We start from the raw sequence: 23,959 nt of genomic DNA, 5'->3' as shown, positions 1-23,959 counted from the left end.
GCGGTCGGAGAGAAAGAGGAAGTCAGAGAAACAGGTGGAGCAAATGGCAGGAGCAGGAAAGAAACTGAAGGAAAAGGGACGGGAAGTACCTGTGAAAGAACAGGGACCGGTGGTCGGTTGTCGGAGGTACAAGGAAGTGAACAAGGAGAAGGAGTGATGAAGACGAGAGCAGGAAGAACAATAAGAATTCCTGAGAGATTCAAGGACTTTGAAATGGACAGCAAGTAAGAGTGTGTAATTCAGTTATTGTGGTTGCATAAAGGGGGGAGATATGTGGTGACGGTCTAGTTGTCAGAGGGCCGGAACCGGAAGGGAGCGCAGCGGAAGCGGAAGGCGGCCATCTTGTAGAGGCGCCGACCGTGGAGGAGTAAGACGTGTTCCCGGCGCTCCGGGGGAATAAAGCAAAACTTAAACCACACTGCGGCTCCTGTAGTCATTAAAGCGGGGTTCTTACAATTGTGTGGTATGCCATTTGGTGCTTGGTCAGCATGCACCGCTTTTTCTCCAATTACCAGTACTGTTCGTATTGTTGTGTTGAACATGCTGTGCAAATAGTGAGTTTTGTGCAGGTGGCATTGTGGCGGCTTTGTGCACATAACGTTCCTTGTGGTGTGCGTACAGATGTGTGCATTTTCGGACACTAACGTGCATCTAAATCGCCACGATTAGTACAATCCTCTTGCACTAGAGCGCCTACGTTTACATGATGCTACTGCTCTGTAAGCGCGCGACAAAGAACGAATATGTCTTTACCGCTCAGTATCTGTCGAAGTAGTACACGCTATATAATAGAATACAATAGCGCCTAGTGCCACATGCAGCCGTCTCTTGGCGCTGGATTGGACACAGTTGAGTTTTGTTCTGGTGCAGCTGGCACCATACACAGATATGGTGCATGTTTTTTTTCTTCAGATTTATATAGCACAAAGTCGACCCGAAGGTATTGGAGCGTTTCACATCAGCATCAGTTATGTTACACATTGAAACAGTAATTTCTGGTAAGCACGGGGAGATTAAGTTATTTTCCCACAATCACAGGATTCTGAGCTGACGCTGAGGCTTGAACCTGGCTCCCCAGCTCCTAAGTCGGCAGCTCTGGCTATAAGGCCACAACCTCTCCCATGAGTTGTTGTGTCTGGCACCATTATAGCGGCCAGCATCACCGACAGCCACCTCTTGGCACTGATATGTTACTGAATGGTTATGTTTGATACCTAATATAGCGCCCATCGCTCCCGACATGCGGCTCTAGGCGCTGGCAGCTGGCGATGTGGACATATGGTACTGAAATGGTATGTCTGGTACTTGTATAGCTCACTGTGCAGCCCACAGCCTCCTCTCGACGCTGGTTGTTGGAGAGTGTTTTATTTTGGCGCAAGATTGTTGCTAACAATAGTGGTTGGGGAGGAGGCGGGACACCAGGGCGAGGCCCCCGGAAGGAATCCCAACCGGAAGTACTGAGACTTCACCTGATACAAGAGGCCGGCAGGTTACAGCAGGGTAGAGCTGCTTTTACTACCAGAAAGGGTGATGCAACGCCCGGGGAGAGGTGCTATTGTTCCAGGGCAAAACTCACACACTACACTACACCCTCTCACGGGGCCAGACTACACACTACCAGGAAAGTGATGCCACGTACACACCACCCTCTCATGGTGCCAGACTGCACACCACCAGGGGAAAGATGCCATGTACACACTTGCCTCTCGCGTTGCCAGACTGCACAACAACCGTGAAATGATGCCGTGTTGCCAGGGCAAATGTGCCAGAATACTTAAGACCTCCTTAAAATACCTGGTGATGTGCAGTCACCACAATAGCACAAGCAGTAGTACAAAGTGCCACACCATCCATTAGAGAGACAACACAGTGTTTACAAGGCTACCCCAGCAGAGAAAGCAGTCCCACACGGCACAACACCCTCCCACAGTGCCAAACTGCACATCACCAGCAAGGAGAGGCCTCCGCACTCGTGCAAGCAGTGGTACACAGTGCCACACCATCCGCATTAGAGACTGTCCCACATCTCAGAGTTACAAGGCTGCTGAGCACAGACAGCAGTGCCACACTACACTACACAACACACTACACAACACCCCAACTACAAGGGAGGCTACGAGGGCAAGTGCTCCCTTAACAACACAATGCCGGGGCACTGTTCCCCCAACCTGACAAAGGTTGGAGGAAAAGGCCTCAGCACAGTCAGTGGTGCCAAGCGGTTACAGTAGTGCACCAGTCACCCTACGACACAAAGGCTGTGTAGTCACAAGAGGGGCGGGTGGTGGGACTGCTAATGGGCACACGCCCCACTGTCACTGGGACGGGTGGCTGCTCGCCTAGTGCACCAGTCTTGCATGTAGGTCCACTCCCTCAGCCCATCTCACCAGGAGTGCCTACTCAGACCCTTCCAGCCCTCTACTTGCACTACTGCCCTTTCATAGGGTCGCTGCTCCCATAAGTAACACCTTTAGGTCCTGCTGGTACTACTGCTGCAAATTACAACCAGACTTCACCAGTTCAGCTGTGTTTACTGGACAGCATCCTTTCATAATGTGATCTTGTGCAAAGGGATCCTCCAAAGGGGATCGTGGAAGACAACAAATGTAACCCTCGTCATCCGTCATCCGTCCCGCCACCTGCCAAATAACCAACTCCAGTAGACTCCAGGCCAATGACTAGGCTGAGACCTGGCGCCACCCAGGCACACGGTGTGAGGCTTTCTTTAGCGCTGGTCTGACATGGGCGGCTTTGCAGCACTTACAGAAACCGAACAACAAATGGCCTGATGCAGAGGGGTACTGTGGAGGTAAAACGGACTGTCACTAATAGCCTCTGGTCCAAACTGGGACAGTAAAAGTGTTGGTGGAACAAGGGTACGCTGTGCTGCTGGGGTAGAGCCCTACGGCCACTAAAGGCTTCTTGGCACTAAATGACCAGTAACACGGGTTAGCCATTGTGCGGATGCCATTTGGCGCTGGGTCAGCATGCACCCCTTTTTCTCCAATTACCAGTACTATTCATCTTGTTGTGGTGAAAATGCTGGGCAAATAGTTCGTTTTGTGCAGGCGGCACTGGCGAATTTGTGCTCATAACGTTCATTGTGGTGTCCATACAGACGTGTGCATTTTTGGACACTAACGTGCATCTGATATGTTGCTGTGGTTAGTGCATCCCCCAGTTCCAGTGCCGCCCTAGCATACGGTAACCGTGTGATCCGTGTGACCCTCGCCTCACCTCTCCTCTCTGCTGGAGTCCCAGTGCCTCCCTAGCACATGGTGCGATCCATTGACCCACATCTGCCTGCTGGTGCCCCAGCGCCTCCCTGGCAGACGGTGTGAAAAAAAGCCCTGGGGAGTTGGTGGTCCACATAATTAGGCATGCCCCCAGGACCTGGCCCACCCGGGGGCTTAATTACAACAAAGCACAGGAGCCTGCACTTCATTTTCAGGTCTTGCCTTCGCAACGCGCATGTGGTGCCAAGGAAAAAGACCTTTTCCGATCGCTTAGGTTTTTCAGCCAAGCATGTGCACGCGTTCCATTGCCTTCAATGGCAACGTGTGCACATGTGGCGATTGACTCGCGGGAGCCAGCGGCCGCCACCATATGCTATCAATTATCGCGGCGCTAGCCGCTGGTTCCCGCAAGTCAATCATGCCGGCCTCCCCTCCACCACCCTCCAACTAGCTCTTATCTGTACACTACTCTTCTAATCCCTCGGTATCTCACAGGCTCACCCCCCTGTTCCCCAACGCCATTCACAGCTTTCAATTGATTACTTTCCCTCCAGACTTGACTGTCATCAGTCCTTCCCCCGGACTCTCATGTCCTCGTTTTCCAGCCCGGTCTTTTAATTACTTCCTTCCATTTCCGTCACTTCTCCCTTGTGGGGGTTTCATCTGCCCCCTTTTTTCGAGCCCTCACCTGTCCATACACGTGGATGCCCAGTTAGTAGTCAATAAAGAGCAAGCATTGGCATAGCCAATAGGTCTTGCCTTTGAGACCTTGTAAGTAAAAATAAAAACTGAAGTGTAAGACTGCATCCTAAATACGAAGTAAATGTACACGTCAAGTCTTATACTTCAGTTTTTCTTTTTACTTACAAGCTCCCAAAGGCGAGACCTGTTGGCTAAGGTGGGTCCTGGACACACTGTGCCATTGGATTCAAGCTAGCCTGGCTGGTGAGGGGTGATGCCCCGAAACCGGTCCCAGGATGCTTGATTCCAGTCCAGAGAGGACCCTGCTTGGCAGTTCTGTCTGGACTGTTCCCATGAGGCACAGGGTCAAGACTGATTTGCATATGGCTGGGTATAAACTGGGGTGGCATGGTGAGCAAAAGAATGATGGATTTGACCCAGATCTCTTGACTGGGTGTGAATGTTTTGATTTGTTTTGCATTCTGTCCATCAATTGTATGTCTTTTGTTGTCAACCAGGAGTTAGGCCCACAAAACCATCACTCCAGGCCTCCACATTCAAAATTAACCTTGGCGCATTAACTGCCACTACACTGGACGGGGGATCCAAAAGGCTGCAAACCTTCAAGAAGAGGATGTTCCCTTAAACCAGCCTGGTACTTCAGTCGGTGAACATTACATGCCTCTTAGACCGATACTTCCATATCATCTGAGACCCGTTGAGCAAGTACTGCCTATGGTCTTGGAGCCATACTCTCTCAAGCAATTGCTGATGGGAGCGAAGCAGCCAAGTTCACCTTAAGATGTGGACTGGATATGACCCACTCGCTCGGACGAGCAATTTCATCGTCGGTGGCTCTTCTGCGCCATGCCTGGCTGAGAACCACTCGCTCTTCATAGGATGTCCAGACATCGCCCAGCCTTTGATGGCTCTCTGTTGTTTGGTGAGAAGGTGGACTCTGCCATTTAGCGAAGGACAGCAGAGCTATGGCCAGGTCCTTGAGCCTTTTCTTGGCCCCACGCCAAACCAAGTCTGCCTTCTTCCCCTTTCGTTGTCACAGAAGGAAGCGTCTTACAACCGCGTCTGTACATGCCCAGCCAGCAACCTTCACAATCTTTTCATGGCTGAGGACACAGTTCCTACAGACCACATGGGAGAGGAAGCAAGAGGTTCAGTCAGTCCACCACCCTCCCCGGCAGTCAATGCTTCTTAAGCCCTTTAGAATACCCTTTGACCATCAAAGGCATCCAAACCGAGGACAGGGGAACAGGATATGCCATCACGTGTACCACTGGAGGTAAATAACATCCAACAGTTGGATTTTGTATCTCGTCCAAAGGGGCTACTCCTACCCCTCTGTCACCACGTCCCCACTCAACTTTCTGGGTCTCACTATCAATATGCCGAAGTCACTTCTGACCCCTTCTCAGAAGCTCCCTTTCATCTTAACTGTTCTGGATACAGTGCAGTTTTGGGCCTATCCTCCCGAGCGTCGAGTCCAGAATATTCAGGCTATGATGCTGATGTTTCAGCCTCTATCCTAGATAAGCGAGACGATCTCTGAGTCTGTTGGGCCTCATGGCCTCCTGCATCCCTATTGTAACACATGGCCGTCTTGCATTACTCTCTGCAGTTTGACCCGAAGGTCTAGTGGACACAGCATCAGGGAAATCTCTCAGACATGGTCAAGATCTCAGAGGGAACCACAAAAGGCCTGCAGCGGTGGCTAATGAGCTGCAGTTGGGTCAGTGGCGGACCTCTCTCCCTTCCCCACCCAGAGCTGACTGTGGTGACCAAAGCATCACTTCTGGGCTGGGGTGACCTTCTAGGAGAGGTAGAGATCAGAGGACTCTGGTCTCCGGTGGAAGCCGGACTCCACATCAGCCTAATGGAGCTCGGAGTGATTCGACTTGCATTGAATGCTTTCCTTTCTTCAATCAGAAGATTACTGTTTCAGGTGTTCAAAGACAATACCACGGCCATGTGGAACTGCAACAAACAGGGTCGGGTGGGTTGGTGTTGTGGACCTTTTCTCAAGAGGCTTTGCACCTCTGGACATGCCTGGTACATCAGGGCATATCCCTGATGGTGCACACCTGTCAGGCTCTATGTACGCCAGGGAAGACTAACTCAGTCATCGATGCCTAGTGGATCACGAATGGCGGGTCAATCTGGAGGTGGCGCTAGGTCTCTTCCAAGAATAGGAAGAACCTTGGTTTGACCAGTTCACTCCGTCGAACGCACAATGCCAGCAGTTTTGCACGCTGAAGTTGCCGAGGCGGCTCTCGCTTTGAGACGCTTTTCATCTTGAGAGAAGCTCAGGCCTCCTCTATGCCTTTCTGCCAATACAACGCCTGCCCAGTTCTCAAGAAGATCAAGAACGACCAAGCCCAAGTCATTCATTTGGGTCGAGGTTGCGCATGGAGAGTCTGGTATCATAAGATGTTGACCATGTGCATGTGTTCTCCGATCAGGCTGCTTCTTCGGGAGGATCTTCTGTCTCAGCAACAGGGGAGGGTTTTGCACCTGAACCAGACAATACTTCACATTCATGCATGGAGATTGAGCTTCAACTGTTGACAACTTTCAGCCTTCCGCTGGAAGTCTGCAATGTTATCTTGGCAGCAGGCTTCCCTCCACCAAGATGGTATACGCCTGCTTTTGGAGCAAGTTCGAGGCATGGTGTGCAGATAAACCAGTTGACCCCCTATCTGCACCCCTTCCCCAAGTTCTTTTGTTTATTCTTACTCTAGCATAGCAGGGCTTTACTTTGGACACCTTTAAAGGCTATCATTCTGCCATCTCTGCATTTCTGTGATAACCAGATCAATCATCCCTGTTCAAGTCCCCTATTGTACATAGGTTTTTGAAAGGTCTCCAAAAAATATATTCCCACCTTCAACCTTCATCATGACTCAGTGGGACTTTAAATAGGTCCTGACGTTTCTGATGTGCGCTCCTTTCCATCCATTACACAACTGCCCTCTCATGCTCCTCACTATAAAAACATCCTTTCGAGTGGCAGTACCAGTGCATGGAGGGTCAGTGAGCTACAGGCTTTGTCATCTCAGCTTCCATACCTTACCATCTACCCAGACAAGCTGGTTTTTCGGACTGAAGCATCCTTCATAACAAAGGTGATCACTTCTTTCATGTAGTCGAGTAAATCACCCTGCCTATTTTATGCTCTGCCTCACCCCTCTAAAGAAGAAGAGGATACTTCATTGTCTGAACCTACCTTGACCACACAAAAGAGGTCGGGGTGGACGATCAACTCTTTGTGGAGTACTTCAGAGCCAAAAAAACACAGGCAGTGCAGAAACTGACCATCGCATGATGGATAGTGCTCTGCATCAAAATCTGCTACGCATTTGCCGAAAACTAACCTCTTGAAAGTTTGCGAGCTTCTTCTACTAGGGCCGAGGCTGCGACCACTGCGTTAGCTCACGGATTACCCATCCTGGATAACTGTCAGGCAGCAATGTGGACGTGCCCCGAAAAATGTTTACGAATCACTACGGTCTTTACTGTCAGGCCCGTTGAGACAGGCACTTTGCCTGTTCAGTCCTACAGGAATTTCTAGTGTAATCCATGTCTCAGTCCCATTTCTGGGGAGGTATTGCTTCGGTATCTATTCTAAGGTAAGGAATCTGCGGCTAGAAGTCTCAAAGAGATGACCAAGTTTCTTACCTTTGGTAACACCTTATCTGATAGACTGTTATCTTGTCACAGATTCCATACCAACCCACCCACCCTCACCTCGAATGGATTCAGAGTGAAGGGCTGTTTCCCGTGCACGTCACTTCAAATGCAGACAATGTCACGTGGCGCCGCATGACACCCCCTACCGGCACGCAGGGTTACTGCTCACAAAAAAATTCCAGTTCCAGTCTGATGCCTGCCGATTATTCTAATGGAAGGACTCTGCGGCTAGATAGAGTATCTACCAGATGAGGCATTACCGAAAGTAAGTAGCTTGTTTATTAGTTCTCATGGGTCCTGTATGTAGAATTTGGAGGTTCATTTGTTGCGGCATCTAATCTTTTGATATAACCTTCCACACCATTGCTAACTTTCTCCAAACACTACATTGTCTAGCATCTGACTTAACCATAACCATTGCTCAAGATGTATTGCATTATACCTCATCAGTAAACTCTCTCTGCTACACATACATCAGAAGAGCTACACAACCTGACTTTTTCAAGCAACCTGGTCTGGCTTCTATCTCTAAGTGATACAACAAAGTTTCTTCCTCTCAGCTCTCCGCTCATACTCCATTGTGACTTTAGCTCTAAGCAAGCACATGAAGCTTTGATAAAACATTCGTCTTCTCAGCAAAGTACTGTATGCCCCTCATAAAATGTTAATCTTAATTCATTAAAAGTTTACAGATCAAGGCAGGGTTGCTACAGTGTTAGCTCTGCTCTTACAAAATATCTGAATCCATTACGGTCTATTTGAGGCCTCCGCTTTTTTGTGTGTAGGCTAACTAACCTTCACGGCTCGCCTGTAATCATGTGATAGCAGTGTTGCCTGTACTACAGCACATCTCATCAGGGGGCAGAATGAACTTCAATACATAATTCCTGGCCCCATTAGGGAACTCTGCCGGCTTCTCCTCCTCCCATGCACCTTTTTCAAGACCAGCTGCATTATCTAGAAATTGATTGCAATTTAAACAATCACCTACCTTTCTAACACGCCTACAGCCAAGACATCGCATGACTGGAGATGATGTAATGCAAAATAATTAAAAAACAGGAAAGAGGCCTTCTCGATCTATGCATCCCTGATTTGGAGCAACAACCCCATATCTATCAGGTCCACTTCAGCCCTCCTTCATTTCTGGAAAAAACTGAAGACACATGTCTACTAAAAACATTGTTTAAAGCTACAAAAATGCTCCTCCACAGGCCTTGCTCCTCACCGACCGACCCTTTTCCCTCAGCCCTGATAACACCTCTGGCTGTTTTGATTGTTTTTGGTCAAGTACACCACTCTGCTCCCTGTAGTTGAATTTGTACTACATAAATAGCACATAATACGAAGTGAATGCAGATCATTTTTTTTTATTTTTGAGTGCCTAATTCTGACTTCACTGCTTACCTACAATGCTGCAACCTCATACACAAACCCTTGTCCTCAAATAGCGCTCAGGTTGTTCGAAGCATTCCAATGAGCTATGCTAGGGCGTAGATGGTAGCGGCACTGGGAGATGAAAAGCACCCCAAACAACAGCTACACCGCGGCAATTCTCATTGTTTTCCACTTTCTTTCCTAATTGGTTCCAACAGTTCCTTTGCATTACAGATAGTCACTCATCCTGCGATGTGCATAGGGTACCGTCACCTCCCTATTCTTCTTCTGGTTCATCTCCTTCATCCTCTTTTGCTTCTTTTTTTCCTTCTTCCTCAACTTCTTATGTTCCTTCTTTTTTTTCTGCATCTTCTTCTTCTGCTTCCTCGCATAGGTGCCTGCATTGCTCTGTGCCTGCACGTGTTTGTGAAAGTTACCCATGGCATTCGAGAGCCTACTTAACAAAATCAGTCAATCAATGACAGCAGCACAGTATCAATTACTCCTGCTCATCTGAATAAAATACAAGTGATTAGCACCAGAAAGAGAAACAACTGGAAAGTAGAAATACAAGACATATGTCCAGCCAGTTTGTGAAGTATAGTACCTTTAGAATGAACCAGAAATCTCTGAAAATCGGAAGTCTCTGCCAGCCTTACCTGTGATCAGTATTTGAATATATCTAAAAGTACTGCATGAGTCCTTTATTTTCTTCTGATCTTCTGTGTAGAGGCAAAAGGGTGAGTTCTTCCATCAAATTAATGTATTCCAAATTATGTTGCAGGAAAGATAATAGCAGAAAAAGCCATTGAACTGGATCCCCAAAGTGCAGACTGCCACCAGTGGTAAGTGTTAGTGCTAAGGACTGGATATGAGCATGTTTTCTGATGATCTTCAAGGGCTGAACCATATTGCCATTCATCACAGGATATATAGTGCCTGTAAAGAAGGCTCCACAGTCTGTATTGTTGTGTATTACATCCGTTGCCTTAGTTTTCTGTTAAATTGCCAGAAACATTTAGCAGGTAATAGAACACACTAGCTGCTGAAAAACGCAAATATTGCTAAACCGACACTGGGTGTCAGTGGACAATTTTGGTCATTTCTCCAGAAGATGATCATTGTGATTTGTGAGAACTGTTTTTGTTGAAGTTGGTATGAATTCCCCAGCTCATCCTTACGTTTTTGTTATCCATTTTTACTGTATACTTGACAAATAAGGCGGCCTGCTTGGTTAGAAAAGACCCAATATCATTGTTTTCCGTGTCGTAAACCGACTTCGTGGTGCAAGGATATATTGGAATTTATCAAGGGAGCAGGCAGCATGCAGTCCACAGCACACGACTTCTTGTTGTGCCTGTTGTCCAGTTCTGTGACTCGGAAATATAATGTCTGGGCCTTTACTTTGTAATGTATTGCATATCAGAGTCAAAGAGATCATGTAACGTAGCAGAGTAAAGCTGCAGAGTTATGCAAGCATATTGCGTTTTTACCTACTTCAGTGCTAATATCTGGAGAATCGCCCATTACTGTGAAGAGATGTTTAGAAATGTACAAATCATTGGTGTGTGGTTCGAATTGCAAAAGATGGATGTCTTCCATCAAGGTGTCTTTGATTTTTCTGTCTTATTTCGATAGTGGCTTAAAAATACATGAAGGTTCATTTGTAGCATTAGGAACACAAGTTTCAAAGTTCCCTTAGGAGAGCTAAGGACCTTATCGCAGAAAAAAAACAGGCCATCTTTTTACATGTGCGATGGGGAATAAAGGAAACCGAGGTTGTTACAATCCCTATCATAGGCTGATTTTCGGCCAGGGCACAATCTGAGAAGACGGACTATGTTAACATTGTTAAACATATATAATACACTTTTTGCTTCCTAAATTATTTTAGATATGTAATTTTGATTTTAACAAAGAATTAACTTTTTTTTTTATAATATAGTTTATTGGCATTTTCAGAGAAGATATAAACCAATAAAGACATAATCGCTAGACTTGCAGAACTTGAGGCAACATAATAGTAGCTTTGACCTAAGGACTCTGACACATACATCTATCTTCATGCATTTAACGTTACAGATTATGATAGCCATTACCCACAAAGTCTCTACATTGTGAACACTTGTCCCATATCTTTTGTGTTTTTATTGGTGTCGTGGTGCCTCCACTAATGTTAAAGAGGCTTCTCCAGTGTTTGATGCTGTGCAGTAAGCCTTTTTTGCAAGTACTAGATCTTCTCGTACCTCCTGAGACCCAGTTCTTTTAGGCTTTTCAATAGCACAGTGTGTGGGATAAGGGTAACCTGTAATTCTAGTACCACAGCAAGCACTCATTTCACTGCTTTCCAGAAGGCCTGGATAATTTTACAGCTTCCGAGTGGGTGTAGGAAACCTCCTTTCTCTGTGTGGCATCGTAGTCATGTAGGCGCTGAGTCTCTACGCATGCATACATTTGATTGATCTATACCTCGATTATATGTCAACCCCCTGATGTGCTGGAAGGGCACTTTGTCAGTCTGAATCCTCTGTGGCACCCTGACCTCCATTTCAGGCTTGGGGAGAATGTGAAAGGTGTCGGGCGCATTTATAATTGGTGATCTGTAATACTTTGGCGACGTTATTTCTACTTGAAATTCCAGATGTGAGTTTGGCGTTCAGGGGATTGAGGTCAGGCAGTATAGTATGTCTGTGGTAGCAAGGTATGGTGTGAGTAGTAAATATCAATAGGATTGATTCTTTAGAAGGCCAAATCGACCCTCTATTTTTTTTTACTTTTTTGGGCCTGTTTTTTGCTAGTCATGCAATAAAAATAGGTGATTTTTCTTTAAACTTAGTCTTCTATTTTGCATTTGAAAAAAGCATAACATTTTTTTCTACATTTTATTTTTATGTAATTCTGAAAAAAAATGAGTGAAATTTGTTTTCTCCACAGTTTGTCCAGGTTCGAAAGTATGGATCGGACCAAATACACTTTGCTCGATTTTATTTTCCAGAGGGTATAAAACGGTGTAAATGCATTTATCGTACCTTTTTGCTTTTTTGTACAGTGCAATGTTTTAGTGGTACGTTTTCAAAGTTTTTGGAAATAAATTGTACTATCTTACATCCTAATGATACCCGTTCTGCATGGTGCATTATTTGAGGACTTTTCTGTCACGACCCAGTCGTTTATCTCCGTTGTTGACTTTATTTGACATTTCGACTTGCCCTTTCTTTTACACTACTGTTCTAGCATTCTGTAGCAAGGTTTTTTCAGTGGATGAAATATTTGCCTTCACTTCCAGGGAGGTATCCCATACTATCTGTATCCTTTGTAAGACAGGGTATTTCATTAGAATATGAGGAAACATCCAGAATGTGTTTTTTTAAACTTAAGCCTAAATTCATTATAAACATCGTTTTGTGACTTCACCTGTCACCTGGAAAAAGTAACATGTATAGCTGCTCCCCTGGAAGCTCTCTTGTAAACATATTATGTAGCTGAGTAGTGATGTCAACATTGCTTATTACTCTTGCACAGCGCACTAAGTGCCACCAAAACAATTCAACGAGTTGCTTTCAAAACCCATTTTAAATTCTGTTCATGCAAGTTCACAATCATTAGCTTTTAGAGCAAGGCTGGGAGGTTTCGCACTGCTATAGCTCAGGATTAGAGACTAGGAATCTTCCGTCATGTTCAAGTAAATTTTTAACCTCAAAGATGGTTTCACAATGTTCACTTGCATCGAACTGCTTAACAACTTTGCTCGGAACAAATTACAAGCAACATGTGTGGCCTTTATTTTCAAAGTACAAATTCTACATTTGTTCTATTTGTTTGCCAATGGATTACATCTTGCATCAGAGTAAGTAAAATACCAAGTACAGGCTTTAAGAGGATAGAAGGAAAGGGTGATGATAATACCATGCATTAAAAGGAATAAGGTCCCCTATAGCATACCTAAAAATTATACTGCAAGTCACAAAGAGTTATGTGACCTCTAGGAATTTGAACTTCTATCATATTTCTCAGTTTGATCAAGGAACTGGTTTGTGACTTACAGTATCCTCATTGTATCCTGTAAATTCATAGGAACAAATATTAGTAACCCTTTTGTGAGGACCCAAAAAACGAAAACTGTCAGTGGGAAAACCTAAAAGTACAATTTGGTTGAAAATAACATAAACACGCATTGGAAATGCAATAGGTCTCGCATTAGAACGTTTGAGCTATTGGTCTTATAAATGACTTTTTTTTATCTATGTGTTGTTTTTGAAAATAGCTAAATTAATAGCTTTGTCATTTACAATGCCAATAGTTATAACTTTCGCAAATGTGACACCTATAGCATTTGTAATGCAACATGTTTTGTATTTACGTGACTTGGATGTATTGATATTACAAATAACAATGGATTAATTTTTTTAAATAATTAATACTTAATAATTAATTTAATTTGTATTGTCAATAGCTTTAAGTTTTGTAAATAACTTTTGTGAAGATTATGTTCAGTGTTTTTTATTGTGACGAAAATCCAAGAACAAAAGTGAAATATTAACATCTTTTTGTGATTTGTAATAAAGCTCGAAAGCTTGAAAACAGCTTGAAACATTGAAAGAACATATTTGAACCAGTGATGCTGTGGTGGTGCTGAGTGATGCTGTGGTGGTGCTGAGTGATGCCGTGGTTGCGCTGAGTGATGCCGTGGTTGCGCTGAGTGATGCTGTGGTTGCGCTGAGTGATGCTGTGGTTGCGCTGAGTGATGCTGTGGTTGCGCTGAGTGATGCTGTGGTTGCGCTGAGTGATGCTGTGGTTGCGCTGAGTGATGCTGTGGTTGCGCTGAGTGATGCTGTGGTTGCGCTGAGTTATGCTGTGGTGGTGCTGAGTGATGCTGGGGTGGTGCTGAGTGATGCTGGGGTGGTGCTGAGTGATGCTGGGGTGGTGCTGAGTGATGCTGGGGTGGTGCTGAGTGATGCGGTGGAGCTGAGTGTTAATGTGGTGGTGCTGAGTGATGCTGGGGTGGCGCTGAGTGATGATGTGTTGATGCGGAGTGGTGCTGTGGTGGTGCTGACTGTTGCTGGGGTGGTGCTGAGTGATGCTGTGATGTTGCTGAGTGATGCTGTGGTGGTGCAGAGTGGTGCTGTGGTGGTGGAGAGTGGTGCTGTGGTGGTGGAGAGTGGTGCTGTGGTAGTTCAGTGTGGTGCTGTGGTGGTTCTGTGGTGGCACTGAGTGGTGCTGTGGTGGTGCTAAGTGATGCTGTGGTGGTGCTGAGTGGTGCTGTGGTGGTGCTGAGTGGTGCTGTGGTGGTGCTGAGTGGTGCTGTGGTGGTGCTGAGTGGTGCTGTGGTGGTGCTGAGTGGTGCTGTGGTGGTGCTGAGTGGTGCTGTGGTGGTGCTGTGGTGGTGCTGAGTGATGCTGTGGTGGTGCTGAGTGATGCTGTGGTGATGCTGAGTGGGAGATGGGGAGAGGGAGAAAAAGGAGAGCAGGGAGAGGGAGAGGGTAAAGAGAGGGAGAGAGAGGAGAGAGGGGGAGAGAGGAGAGAGAGACATAGACGGGGAGAGGAGAGGGAAGTGAGGGAAAGGGAGAGAGGGAAAGGGAGAGAGGGTAGAGGGAGAGAGGGAGGGTAAGAACAGAGGGGGAGGACGAGAGCGAAGGACGGAGGAGAGAGAGAGAGGGGAGGGAGAGAGAGAGGAGAGCAGGCAGAGGGGGAGATGGGGAGAGGGACAAAAAAGGAGAGCAGGGGGAAGGTAAAGAGAGGGAGAGAGGAGAGAGAGAGGGGGAGAGAGAGAGGGAGAGGGTGAGAGAGGAGAGAGAAGAGAGGGAGAGTGAAGTGAGGGAAAGGGAGAGAGGTAGACGGAGAGAGGGAGAGTGAGAGTGAGGGAGGGAGGGAGAGAGAGGGAGGACGAGAGGGAAGAAGGGAGAGGAGAGGGATTGGAGTGAGAGAGTGAGAGAGAGAGAGGAGAGCAGTGAGGGGGATATTGGAGGAGAGAGTGAGAACCGGTGCAGCATACCAATTCATGGCATTCCATTTATAGCTTTGAACGGTCTTAATTGCAAGACAGCAATCAGATTTTAAGGTGCACAGTCTATATGCCTTTGAGTTTCAAAATGTTCGTTTTCTACATGGTATCCCTCCAATGAGGTTAAGTACTGGCCTATGAGGTTACAGGAAGAAATCACAGTTGAAAAGAGGGGCAATAAACAAACTAGCCGCAACGTACACATAACTATTGTTTTTGATTCAAGAGAAATTAATATGATTCTCTTTAGTTATATGCAGAAGTATATTTTCTACGAAAGTGGATAAAGAAATACTTATGAAGACATTACAGATATGAGTTACCATGCAAGAAAGCCGTAATTGAATAATACATAACAGAAGCAACATGCAATACTTTCAAGCTCAGTTCTTTGAAAAGCAAACGAAAAGATGGTTTAAAAAAAAAGTGATGCTGTGGTGGTGCTGAGTGGGAGATGGGTAGGGGGAGAAAAAAGAGATGAGGGAGAGGGTAAAGAGAGGGAGAGAGAGGAGAGAGAGGGGGAGAGAGGAGAGAGAGGGACGTAGATGGGGAGAGAGGGAAAGGGAGAGAGGGAGAGGGAAGTGAGGGAAAGGGGGAGAGGGAGAGGGAAGTGAGGGAAAGGCAGAGAGGGAAAGGGAGAGAGGGTAGAGGGAGAGAGGGTAGAGGGAGGGTAAGAAGAGAGGGGGACGAGAGCGAAGGACTGAGGGGAGAGAGGGGAGGGAGAGAGGGAGAGAGCAGGCAGAGGGGGAGATGGGGAGAGGAAGAAAAAGGAGAGCAGGGGGAGGTAAAGAGAGGGAGAGAGGAGAGAGAGGGGGAGAGGGAGAAGGTGAGAGGAGAGAGGGAGAGGGAAGTGAGGGAAAGGGAGAGAGGTAGACGGAGAGAGGGAGAGTGAGAGAGTGAGGGGAGGGAGAGAGAGGGAGGACGAGAGGGAAGGAGGGAGAGGAGAGGGATTGGAGTGAGAGAGTGAGAGAGAGAGGAGAGTAGTGAGAGGGATATTGGAGGAGAGAGTGAGGACCGGGTGCAGCATACCAATTCATGGCAGTCCATTTATAGCTTTGAACGGTCTTAATTGCAAGACAGCAATCAGATTTTAAGGTGCACAGTCTATATGCCTTTGAGTTTCAAAATGTTCGTTTTCTACATGGTATCCCTTCAATGAGGTTAAGTACTGGCCTATGAGGTTACAGGAAGAAATCACAGTTGAAAAGAGGGGCAATAAACAAACTAGCCGCAACGTACACATAACTATTGTTTTTGATTCAAGAGAAATTAATACGATTCTCTTTAGTTATATGCAGAAGTATATTTTCTACGAAAGTGGATAAAGAAATACTTATGAAGACAATACAGAAATTAGTTACCATGCAAGAAAGCCGTAATTGAATAATACATAACAGAAGCAACATGCAATACTTTCAAGCTCAGTTCTTTGAAAAGCAAACGAAAAGATGGTTTATAAAAAAAAAATCCACGCCACAGCTTGCTATTGCTCTCACAAATAGGAATGCATTTGCTTGGCTTTACTTCTACCTTCTTTTTTATGCATAACAGACCTGTTGTTGTGTTGGCCCCATTACACCAAAACACGACAACTTGTCTTCAGAAAATCGTGAGCAAACCACTGCTAAAACCATGTTACTCCTGAGTGGGTAGCGTGTGTTCACAACATCAAATACCTGGTGTTTGGCTCAGGTTTTCACCAATAGTGATGCAACAACCAAAATTACAGCGCAAGACACAGTGAATCTTACCTTCATAAAGTATACGGCAAAGTTGCAGCCCAACGACAAATCACTCCGGTACCAGGTAGTGGACGAGTGAGGGCTGGAACCAGGAAGTGAATAAAATGGAAGTCTCTGAAAGCTCATTGGTTGAGGACATACGTAAGAGCTGGAGCGTCAACCGCAATTGTGTTGAATCAAGAGTGGCAAAAAGTGAGGAAAGACTATATGAGTGGTGAAAGACTCTTTGTCTCATACTGGTCATCAACTAAAACTGGTGATTAGGTGCCAATATGTGTGAATAAAGTCAGCCCCTATTAGTGTTTGATAGCGGAGGTACGTTGCTTAAAATTGACAATTGTACCGAAACGGGCAGTGAAAATTGGGTATATTACGTAAATGTACTGATTAATTTATCATCAGCCAAGCTTCCAGTTGCGCCGAAGAAAGGGAGAGAGGTGGAATGGATAGAACCAGCGGTAACTAAAAATTGTAAAAAAAGAAAAAAAGTTAAAGTAAAAGGAGACACGGCCTGGCGGCCGTGAAACTGAAAGTAAGGCCGGCCGGCCGTGAATAATTAGGGGAGGAGAAATGGCTCAGTCAGAGCGCACGCTGGGGGGAATGAAAGGCTTTGATGCAGCAGGGGGCGGAGCGGGAAGAGCTGCTATAGGCAACAAGCTGGGGAACAGATGGCTGGCTTTGATGTGCACGCGCTTTTTAGGTCATTGCGCTTGCGCATTGACCTAAAAGCGCACGTGCACTGCATCAAATCGCCACTTTGGTTAAACTATGGATAAGCCCCTATATCTCTCGCCAGCTCGAATGCGCAAGCACATCGGCAAGCGAGACCTAAAAACAACTAACAATTAAAAATAAATTAATATTAATGGACTAAAACCGAGAACACCATTTTAAAACACAAAATCGGAACACAATAGCAAATCCTAGTTAGAGTGCATATTTTTTACATTAAAGCAGAAAAAACAGGAGAGGAGACAAGGGCGCATGGTAGGGATGGGGTTGAGTGGAAGAATACGCCTATGGGAGTGAGGAGCCTGGGTTCGCCTGGCCTGTAGGGCTGGTCTGACAGGTCAGTGTGTGGGCCGTTTTTAGTTCTCGCCTAGGCAGAGCTTGCTCTGTCTCTTCGAGACATGCTGTATTCAAGTATAGACTTGAAGGTACTCCCATTTTCTGCCCATCTTTTCAATTGGCTCCTGTTACTGTCCTTTCGAAATGGTTGCTTTTGATTCATGAATAGGCTTAGTAGTCCCTCCTTGGTACTGCCTTTTTTACATTTGTAACCTCATATGAGGATAGTCCCTTTTTTTGTGTTGTTACTCAGCACGTTTTATTTACAGTCTGTAAGCACAATTTTTTTAAATGATTTTCTCTTATGGCAGCACAACATGCTTTCCTGTAATGACGCCTGCTTTTCCACTCTCTGCTGACTGTCTGCTACTCATTGTCGTCCTGCCTCCGGGCGCTGCGCTTTAGGTTTCAGCAGGGCGCCCGCTTTTATATCTTTATTTTGTTTTGGAAGCTTAGCATGCTTTCACTATAGCGGCTGCGCGCCTTTCTTTTCCTCGGAACTTGCACCTTTTCATCGACATCATTTTTTTATTTTGGCAGCGTGGCCCGCTTTAACTATAGTGGCCACGCACCCTCCTTTCATTATTTTTGGGCAGCGCACAGCATTTAATTAAATGACTAGCTTGTTTCCTGAGTTGGGCAGTCACATTAAGGCTTACTTTGTGATGGGCTTTCCAAAAGAGTTCACGTAAATACGGAACATCAGATGTAACTTAATTTCAAGGGTTGGTTTTCCTAGTTTTTGGGAACTCCTGTAGCTGGCTTCTTTACATTTCTGTCGAATTAGTCTCCTTGACAAACATTGACAATGTGTCCCTTATCTCCAGGCCATTCCATGCCTGAGCATTGCATCTCTAGTAGCTCCAGGGGTTTGGACGGTCATGGACAGTTAGGGAGCTCTGAGGCGGTAAACGCTCTGTTGAAACTTACTGCGACACTTTCTTCTTAGTCTGTTGTGCTGACATAACCTATAGAAGATGTATGAAACAGAGCAACTGAAAAACACTGTTACAACTTTCGCGACATTGCTATAAACGTTAAAGATTAATTATATGTAACACTATCGTGCTGAAATGCGTGACTGTGGAAGGCTAGGGCTTAAGAAAACATTTTGAACAAGTTTCAGAAGGGGCTAGGCCGTGGAGCTAATTTATTCTGTTCCCATATCCATCCTTTTCCCTCTAAACTGGCCCTCTGCCACTGCATCTCCTGATGTACTCTCAACCTTCCCCTCTGTATTTTCTTCTCACCTTGTCCACTCCATTCCAAACAAAAACACATAGATAAAGAACATTGTCATTTACAATGTCAAAAGCTCAAGCACTCACAAATGTAAGACCTATTGCAATGCAAATGCTTGTTTTGGCTGTTTGTGGGCCTGTTTTATGGCCTGCTGGGCCGGGTTTTACTGTAGATTTCCCTGATATTACTACAAACATTGCCTGCAGCAACCTCAAACCTTTGTAGTTTTCCATACCCTGCAAAACACATATACAGCGTGTCTTTACAAGTTCCAGACTTTTAAGTTGTCAATCCACTAATAGGGGCCCCTTGATTATGGTTGCCAGGGCCTATTTTTTGTCCCAGTTCGACCCGGGGAGGAGCCCAAGAAAAGTGGCAAAAAAAGATCAGTATTGAGGAGGGGACCTAAATAACTTTTTAAACCAAGGTGAGAGGGAGAGAGGATAAGGCAGCAGGGAGAAAAAGCATGGTGGGGGACAGTGGAAAGAGAGAGTGGGAGTTTGCGCATAACCTTCCAAAACATCAATTTAAAACTCAGAAATCTAACCCAGTGGCAGGATGTGAGAAGTGGAGTGAAGGGAAAATGAATAATCTATGCAAACCTCTCTAAACATATGCACATAAACAGCAATTTCGAAAAAAAATACATTATCTGAATCTCTTTCTACAAAATGTTAAATAACATTTGCCTTTAAAATTTCAGTAAAACAATTTACGGGAAGTGGTTTCCAAAACTTGGTATTTTATGAATGATTTCTTCAATGAAATCACATATAACCAGCTTCATAACATATGGTTACATCAATCGTTCATCTGAGACCCTCTCACTTCTAGCTAAAGCTTCTACGAAAGTAGTATACGGTGCTCGGGCCCCTAATATTGCACACTGAGCTTCATTATAGGTCTTTTAGGGTTCTGTGCACAGACTACAAAAATATCTTTTTATCTTCTGTTCTGAAATTAATACTCTAGCTGCACAATGTGATAGACAGGACGAGAAGCTCAATATTTTTTCTTTCTAAAAGGCTTGATTTAAAATTCCCGGTGTGAAAAGTAACATTTTTGTTTGAATAGGATTACTCCTAATTTTGGAGTCTATTTCTGACATGTGTGGATGGGATTGAAAAGGAAATTCATTAATGGCAATCACAGATTTCTCAGATTACACCAATGTAAAATATTTCCACGTGGAATTTCCACTAGGTGAAGATTCTACATGTGGAAGTGTCTTCTTTATTTCTTTATTTCATAATCCTGTTTTCCTTTCGAGAAAGTCATCTTTCTATATTGAATTAAATAGGTTGTGTGGAGAAGTGTGGCTCACTGGTTAGAGCAGGCAGACCCTGAAGCAGAGGTCAGACCCGGGACCAGGGTTCAATTCCCGACGCGGCAGGATCTTGAGCTCAAATGTCCATGGACTCGATAATTCTCGCTTCGGTGCCTGACCTAATCATGGGTTCACACTCTGCAACTCTGGGCATTAAGCTTGCTTAATCTCCACAACGGCCCCCCCGCGGCGGGATGCCTGGCTTTCACCTTGGGGATGCCCTGTAGGGGCTATCTCACAGGGAAAAGCCAGGACGGGTTCCCAAGGCAAGCGCGGAGATACCCCTTCGGGGGTCGATTCAGGCGCTATATAAGAAACATAATAATAATAATAATAACAGTTGACTCTGGAAACCCATTTGGTCCTAACTTTGAAACTAATAAATTTGCTAAAGACGGCCTTAAGAGTTCTGAATGTTTGCCTACTTTTTCAAAGCGGTCCACCCAGAAGTGGCCACATCTACACTACTAACCTTACAGTAAGTCAATAATACACGACCCTTGCAGTAATTTTACTATTCTAATGGAATTTCCACATTGGTAAGTGTACCTAACTGATGTAAAACTCCACCAATCATGGTTTTTGCAAATCAGGATTGGGATTTTTACATTTACAAACCTGTACAACTAGCTCAAATCGGGTGTGCAAAATGCTTTGCGATTCCGACCCAGTGGACCCAAAGCAAAAAGTAGCAAATCTACACTGATTTTAGTACTCTTAAGAAAGGGTGCAGAATAACTACTTTGAGCAATTCACATAAATGGCCAGTAGTACTCCTAGAAAGCTGTGCCAGTCACAGATTCTACAACTGTTTTCTGGTGCAAATTGCTTACCATTTCCAAGATGGGAATGGGTAAGAGAAGAGTATGTGAACTCCTCAAAAGTCATAAAGCAAACTATGCCTGCATCTCAAGCTCCCCCCCCCCCCAACCTGACACATACATGGGTATAGAAAAATGTGTGCTTGAGTCCAGGTTTTTTTTTAAAAGGCTTTCTTAGAGGCTGTGTAATGGAACACATTTCAATTTCTTGTTATTATATTCCTATCATTTCCAGCAACTCAGCTGGATATAATAAAAATGTAAGGTATGATCAAACAAAATACTTTCTTACTTGGAAATAGTCCTCTCCTGAACTGTTTTCATACTTCAGCTGAAGATTCCATTATTGTATCCATCTAGCATTAAAGATGTAATCCTGGTTTAAAGTGGTCAACATATGGGAAGATGGAAAATAGTCTTCTTAAGTTTTCTAACTGCTTTGCCCTAAATCCAAAGGATGAAAACTGATTTGAATATCCTTTCCCATCATCATGAGCTTTGCTTTCTAATCAACTATCAACATTTTTGAGTAGGGGTCGTCCCCTGGTGCACAGCGTAAAAAACAACAATGTGTTAATCAAATATTTTCACCAGATTAGAATGGCAAAGTCTTTTGATACTGGTAAGTTTTTATTCGAAGATCACTTATTTTCAATGATCCTTATATTTCTCATTATTGAATGTTTTCACAACATGTAACATTTGAGTCACTCAAGATGTAAATAGGTCCAAAATCATAAAGCCATAATCCAAATGCATTTCGGGCATTGATGTTGCCCTTCGTCACCCCTGACTTCTCAATCTAGGGGGAAAGAAAAAATGAAGGGCTCTTAAAAAGGGGAAGAATCTCGATGGGGCTTAATAGTCAGCTGAGAGATTTTCATGCAGATGAGAGGAAAGCTCATGAGTGAGCTTGATACTCACTCATGTTTCTCACACGGTTTTTCGTTCAGTGTACAAACACATTGAAGACAGACACGTAATTTGCCAGTTTTAATTTATTATGCACAATGGAGACACCACGTTCCTCACCCTGTGTACTAATTTTCTATAATACGGCATGATTATCAATCCACGCCTTCATTCTGACTCAGTCACGTTACGTGAGTTTCCTCTCACCTGCATGAACATCTCTCAGCTGACTATTAAGCCCCATCGAGATTCTTCCCCTTTTTAAGAGCCCTTCATTTTTTGTTTCCCCCTAGATTGATCCTATGACGAAGGGCAACATAAATGCCCGAAATGCATTGGGATTATGGCTTTATGATTTTAGACTTATTTACATCTTGAGTGACTCAAATGTTACATGTTGTGAAAACATTCAATAATGAGAAAAATAAGGATCATTGAAAATAAGTGATCTTCGAATAAAAACTTACCAGTATCAAAAGACTTTGCCATTCTAATCTGGAGAAAATATTTGATTAACACGTTGTTTTTTACGCTGTGCACCAGGGGACGACCCCTACTCAGGGGTTGCAACATGTGGTACATAACCATAATTATGCCCAGATATTTAACCTGCTGTTGCATACCAAGTAAAATCGCACATATTTTCTTGGTATGTAACTTCGTTCACAGGTTCTGCAATATTCATGCCTTTCGATTTTAAATAAATCCTTTTAAGCCTTGAGAGTCTTTCAGATAGCTGGAGTACGTTTAGAGGAAGGTGAGGAGTCATTTGAATCTCTTATCAGGCACGTGATGTCATCAGCAAACTAAACTCTTGCCAAACTTTTAAACACACTTAATAGGCCAACCACAAAAGAGAATTTTGTTTGCAACTGTTGTTGTAGATTTCCTGAACTCTTGTTGATTGTGGAGCTGACTGAGCCAACAGGTTTCACTGAGTGTTGAAGATAAGTACATCTCTGTGTCGCCAGAGTGGTTGGGACTCAAAAACTCTACCATCTGGGCGAACTCTTTGGGAGATGTGGAATGATATGGGTGGTTTCAGTTCAGTTCTCTTGTGGGGGTTGTCTACTCTCAGATCTACTACTGCTACTACTACACGTCAACACTATACTGGTAAACTCTCTTTGGCAGAATCACCTGAGAGCCCAAACACATGATGATCTAAATATTTGCTATTCTTTGTTCTGGGTTTGGGAAATGACACATTGTAAAATCAGTTTATTGCATGTGCTGTCTGTATTTTGTATATGCAAATGATAAATGAAGAGAGTAGGCAAGATTCCTATGCTAAACCCACAGGATGGGATAGGTGCCTGTATTGAGCTATGAACCTTGAGGAATACAATATTTAGGCAGAATGGAGATCAAGCGGCTTATACATCCAATTCAACGGGAATTAAATAATCAAAGCAATGACCTTAGCATTGGGCTCAGTTTGACCAATTGAACTCCTACATTTCTCAAAAGGAAACTGACTAATCATGTCACTTTGAGGGGGCTTCCGATGGTGTATATCAAACAAAGCTTGGTTAAAAGAATTAAGTTAGACAAGACTTATTAAATAAATGTAACAGCGTTCTTTTCCACTGTATCATTGGGATGATATAGTGTTGTCTACGGCCTGCAAGTAATTACACACAGATCAGGGCTCCGTAAGCATGGCCAGTTGCTTGTTTGCAGTAAAATGCTAGAATGAAGAAAGTGGATCTCTACATAGAAGATAATGTAAAGGTCCTGGGCTTATTTGTGTTCTGTAGCCAGATCCTGCACAGCTAAAGACTTGTGCCATGTTTTAGGCAATGGATTTGTGTGTGCCGGTTAGTCGAGTGGGATCAGACCTGAGCCTCCTA

The 23,959-nt window shown here is 44.6% G+C and overlaps 1 protein-coding gene across 2 annotated transcripts in view; it reads left to right on the top strand.

The window, feature by feature from the left end:
* The window catches only part of RMDN2 (regulator of microtubule dynamics 2), a 726,737-nt gene that overhangs the window by 261,909 nt on the left and 440,869 nt on the right, over window positions 1-23,959 (top strand). For both annotated transcript variants that reach the window (XM_086926853.1, XM_086926852.1), the window contains exon 5: window positions 9,778-9,838. In XM_086926853.1, coding sequence (XP_086782979.1) covers window positions 9,778-9,838 — 61 coding nt within the window. The remainder of the gene's footprint in view (window positions 1-9,777; window positions 9,839-23,959) is intronic.

This window comes from Lissotriton vulgaris, chromosome 6 (genome assembly GCF_964263255.1).
Source record: "Lissotriton vulgaris chromosome 6, aLisVul1.2, whole genome shotgun sequence".
NCBI classification, from domain to species: domain Eukaryota; kingdom Metazoa; phylum Chordata; class Amphibia; order Caudata; family Salamandridae; genus Lissotriton; species Lissotriton vulgaris.
Note: the sequence above shows the minus strand (reverse complement) of the source record. Positions and strands in the feature narration are given on the sequence as shown.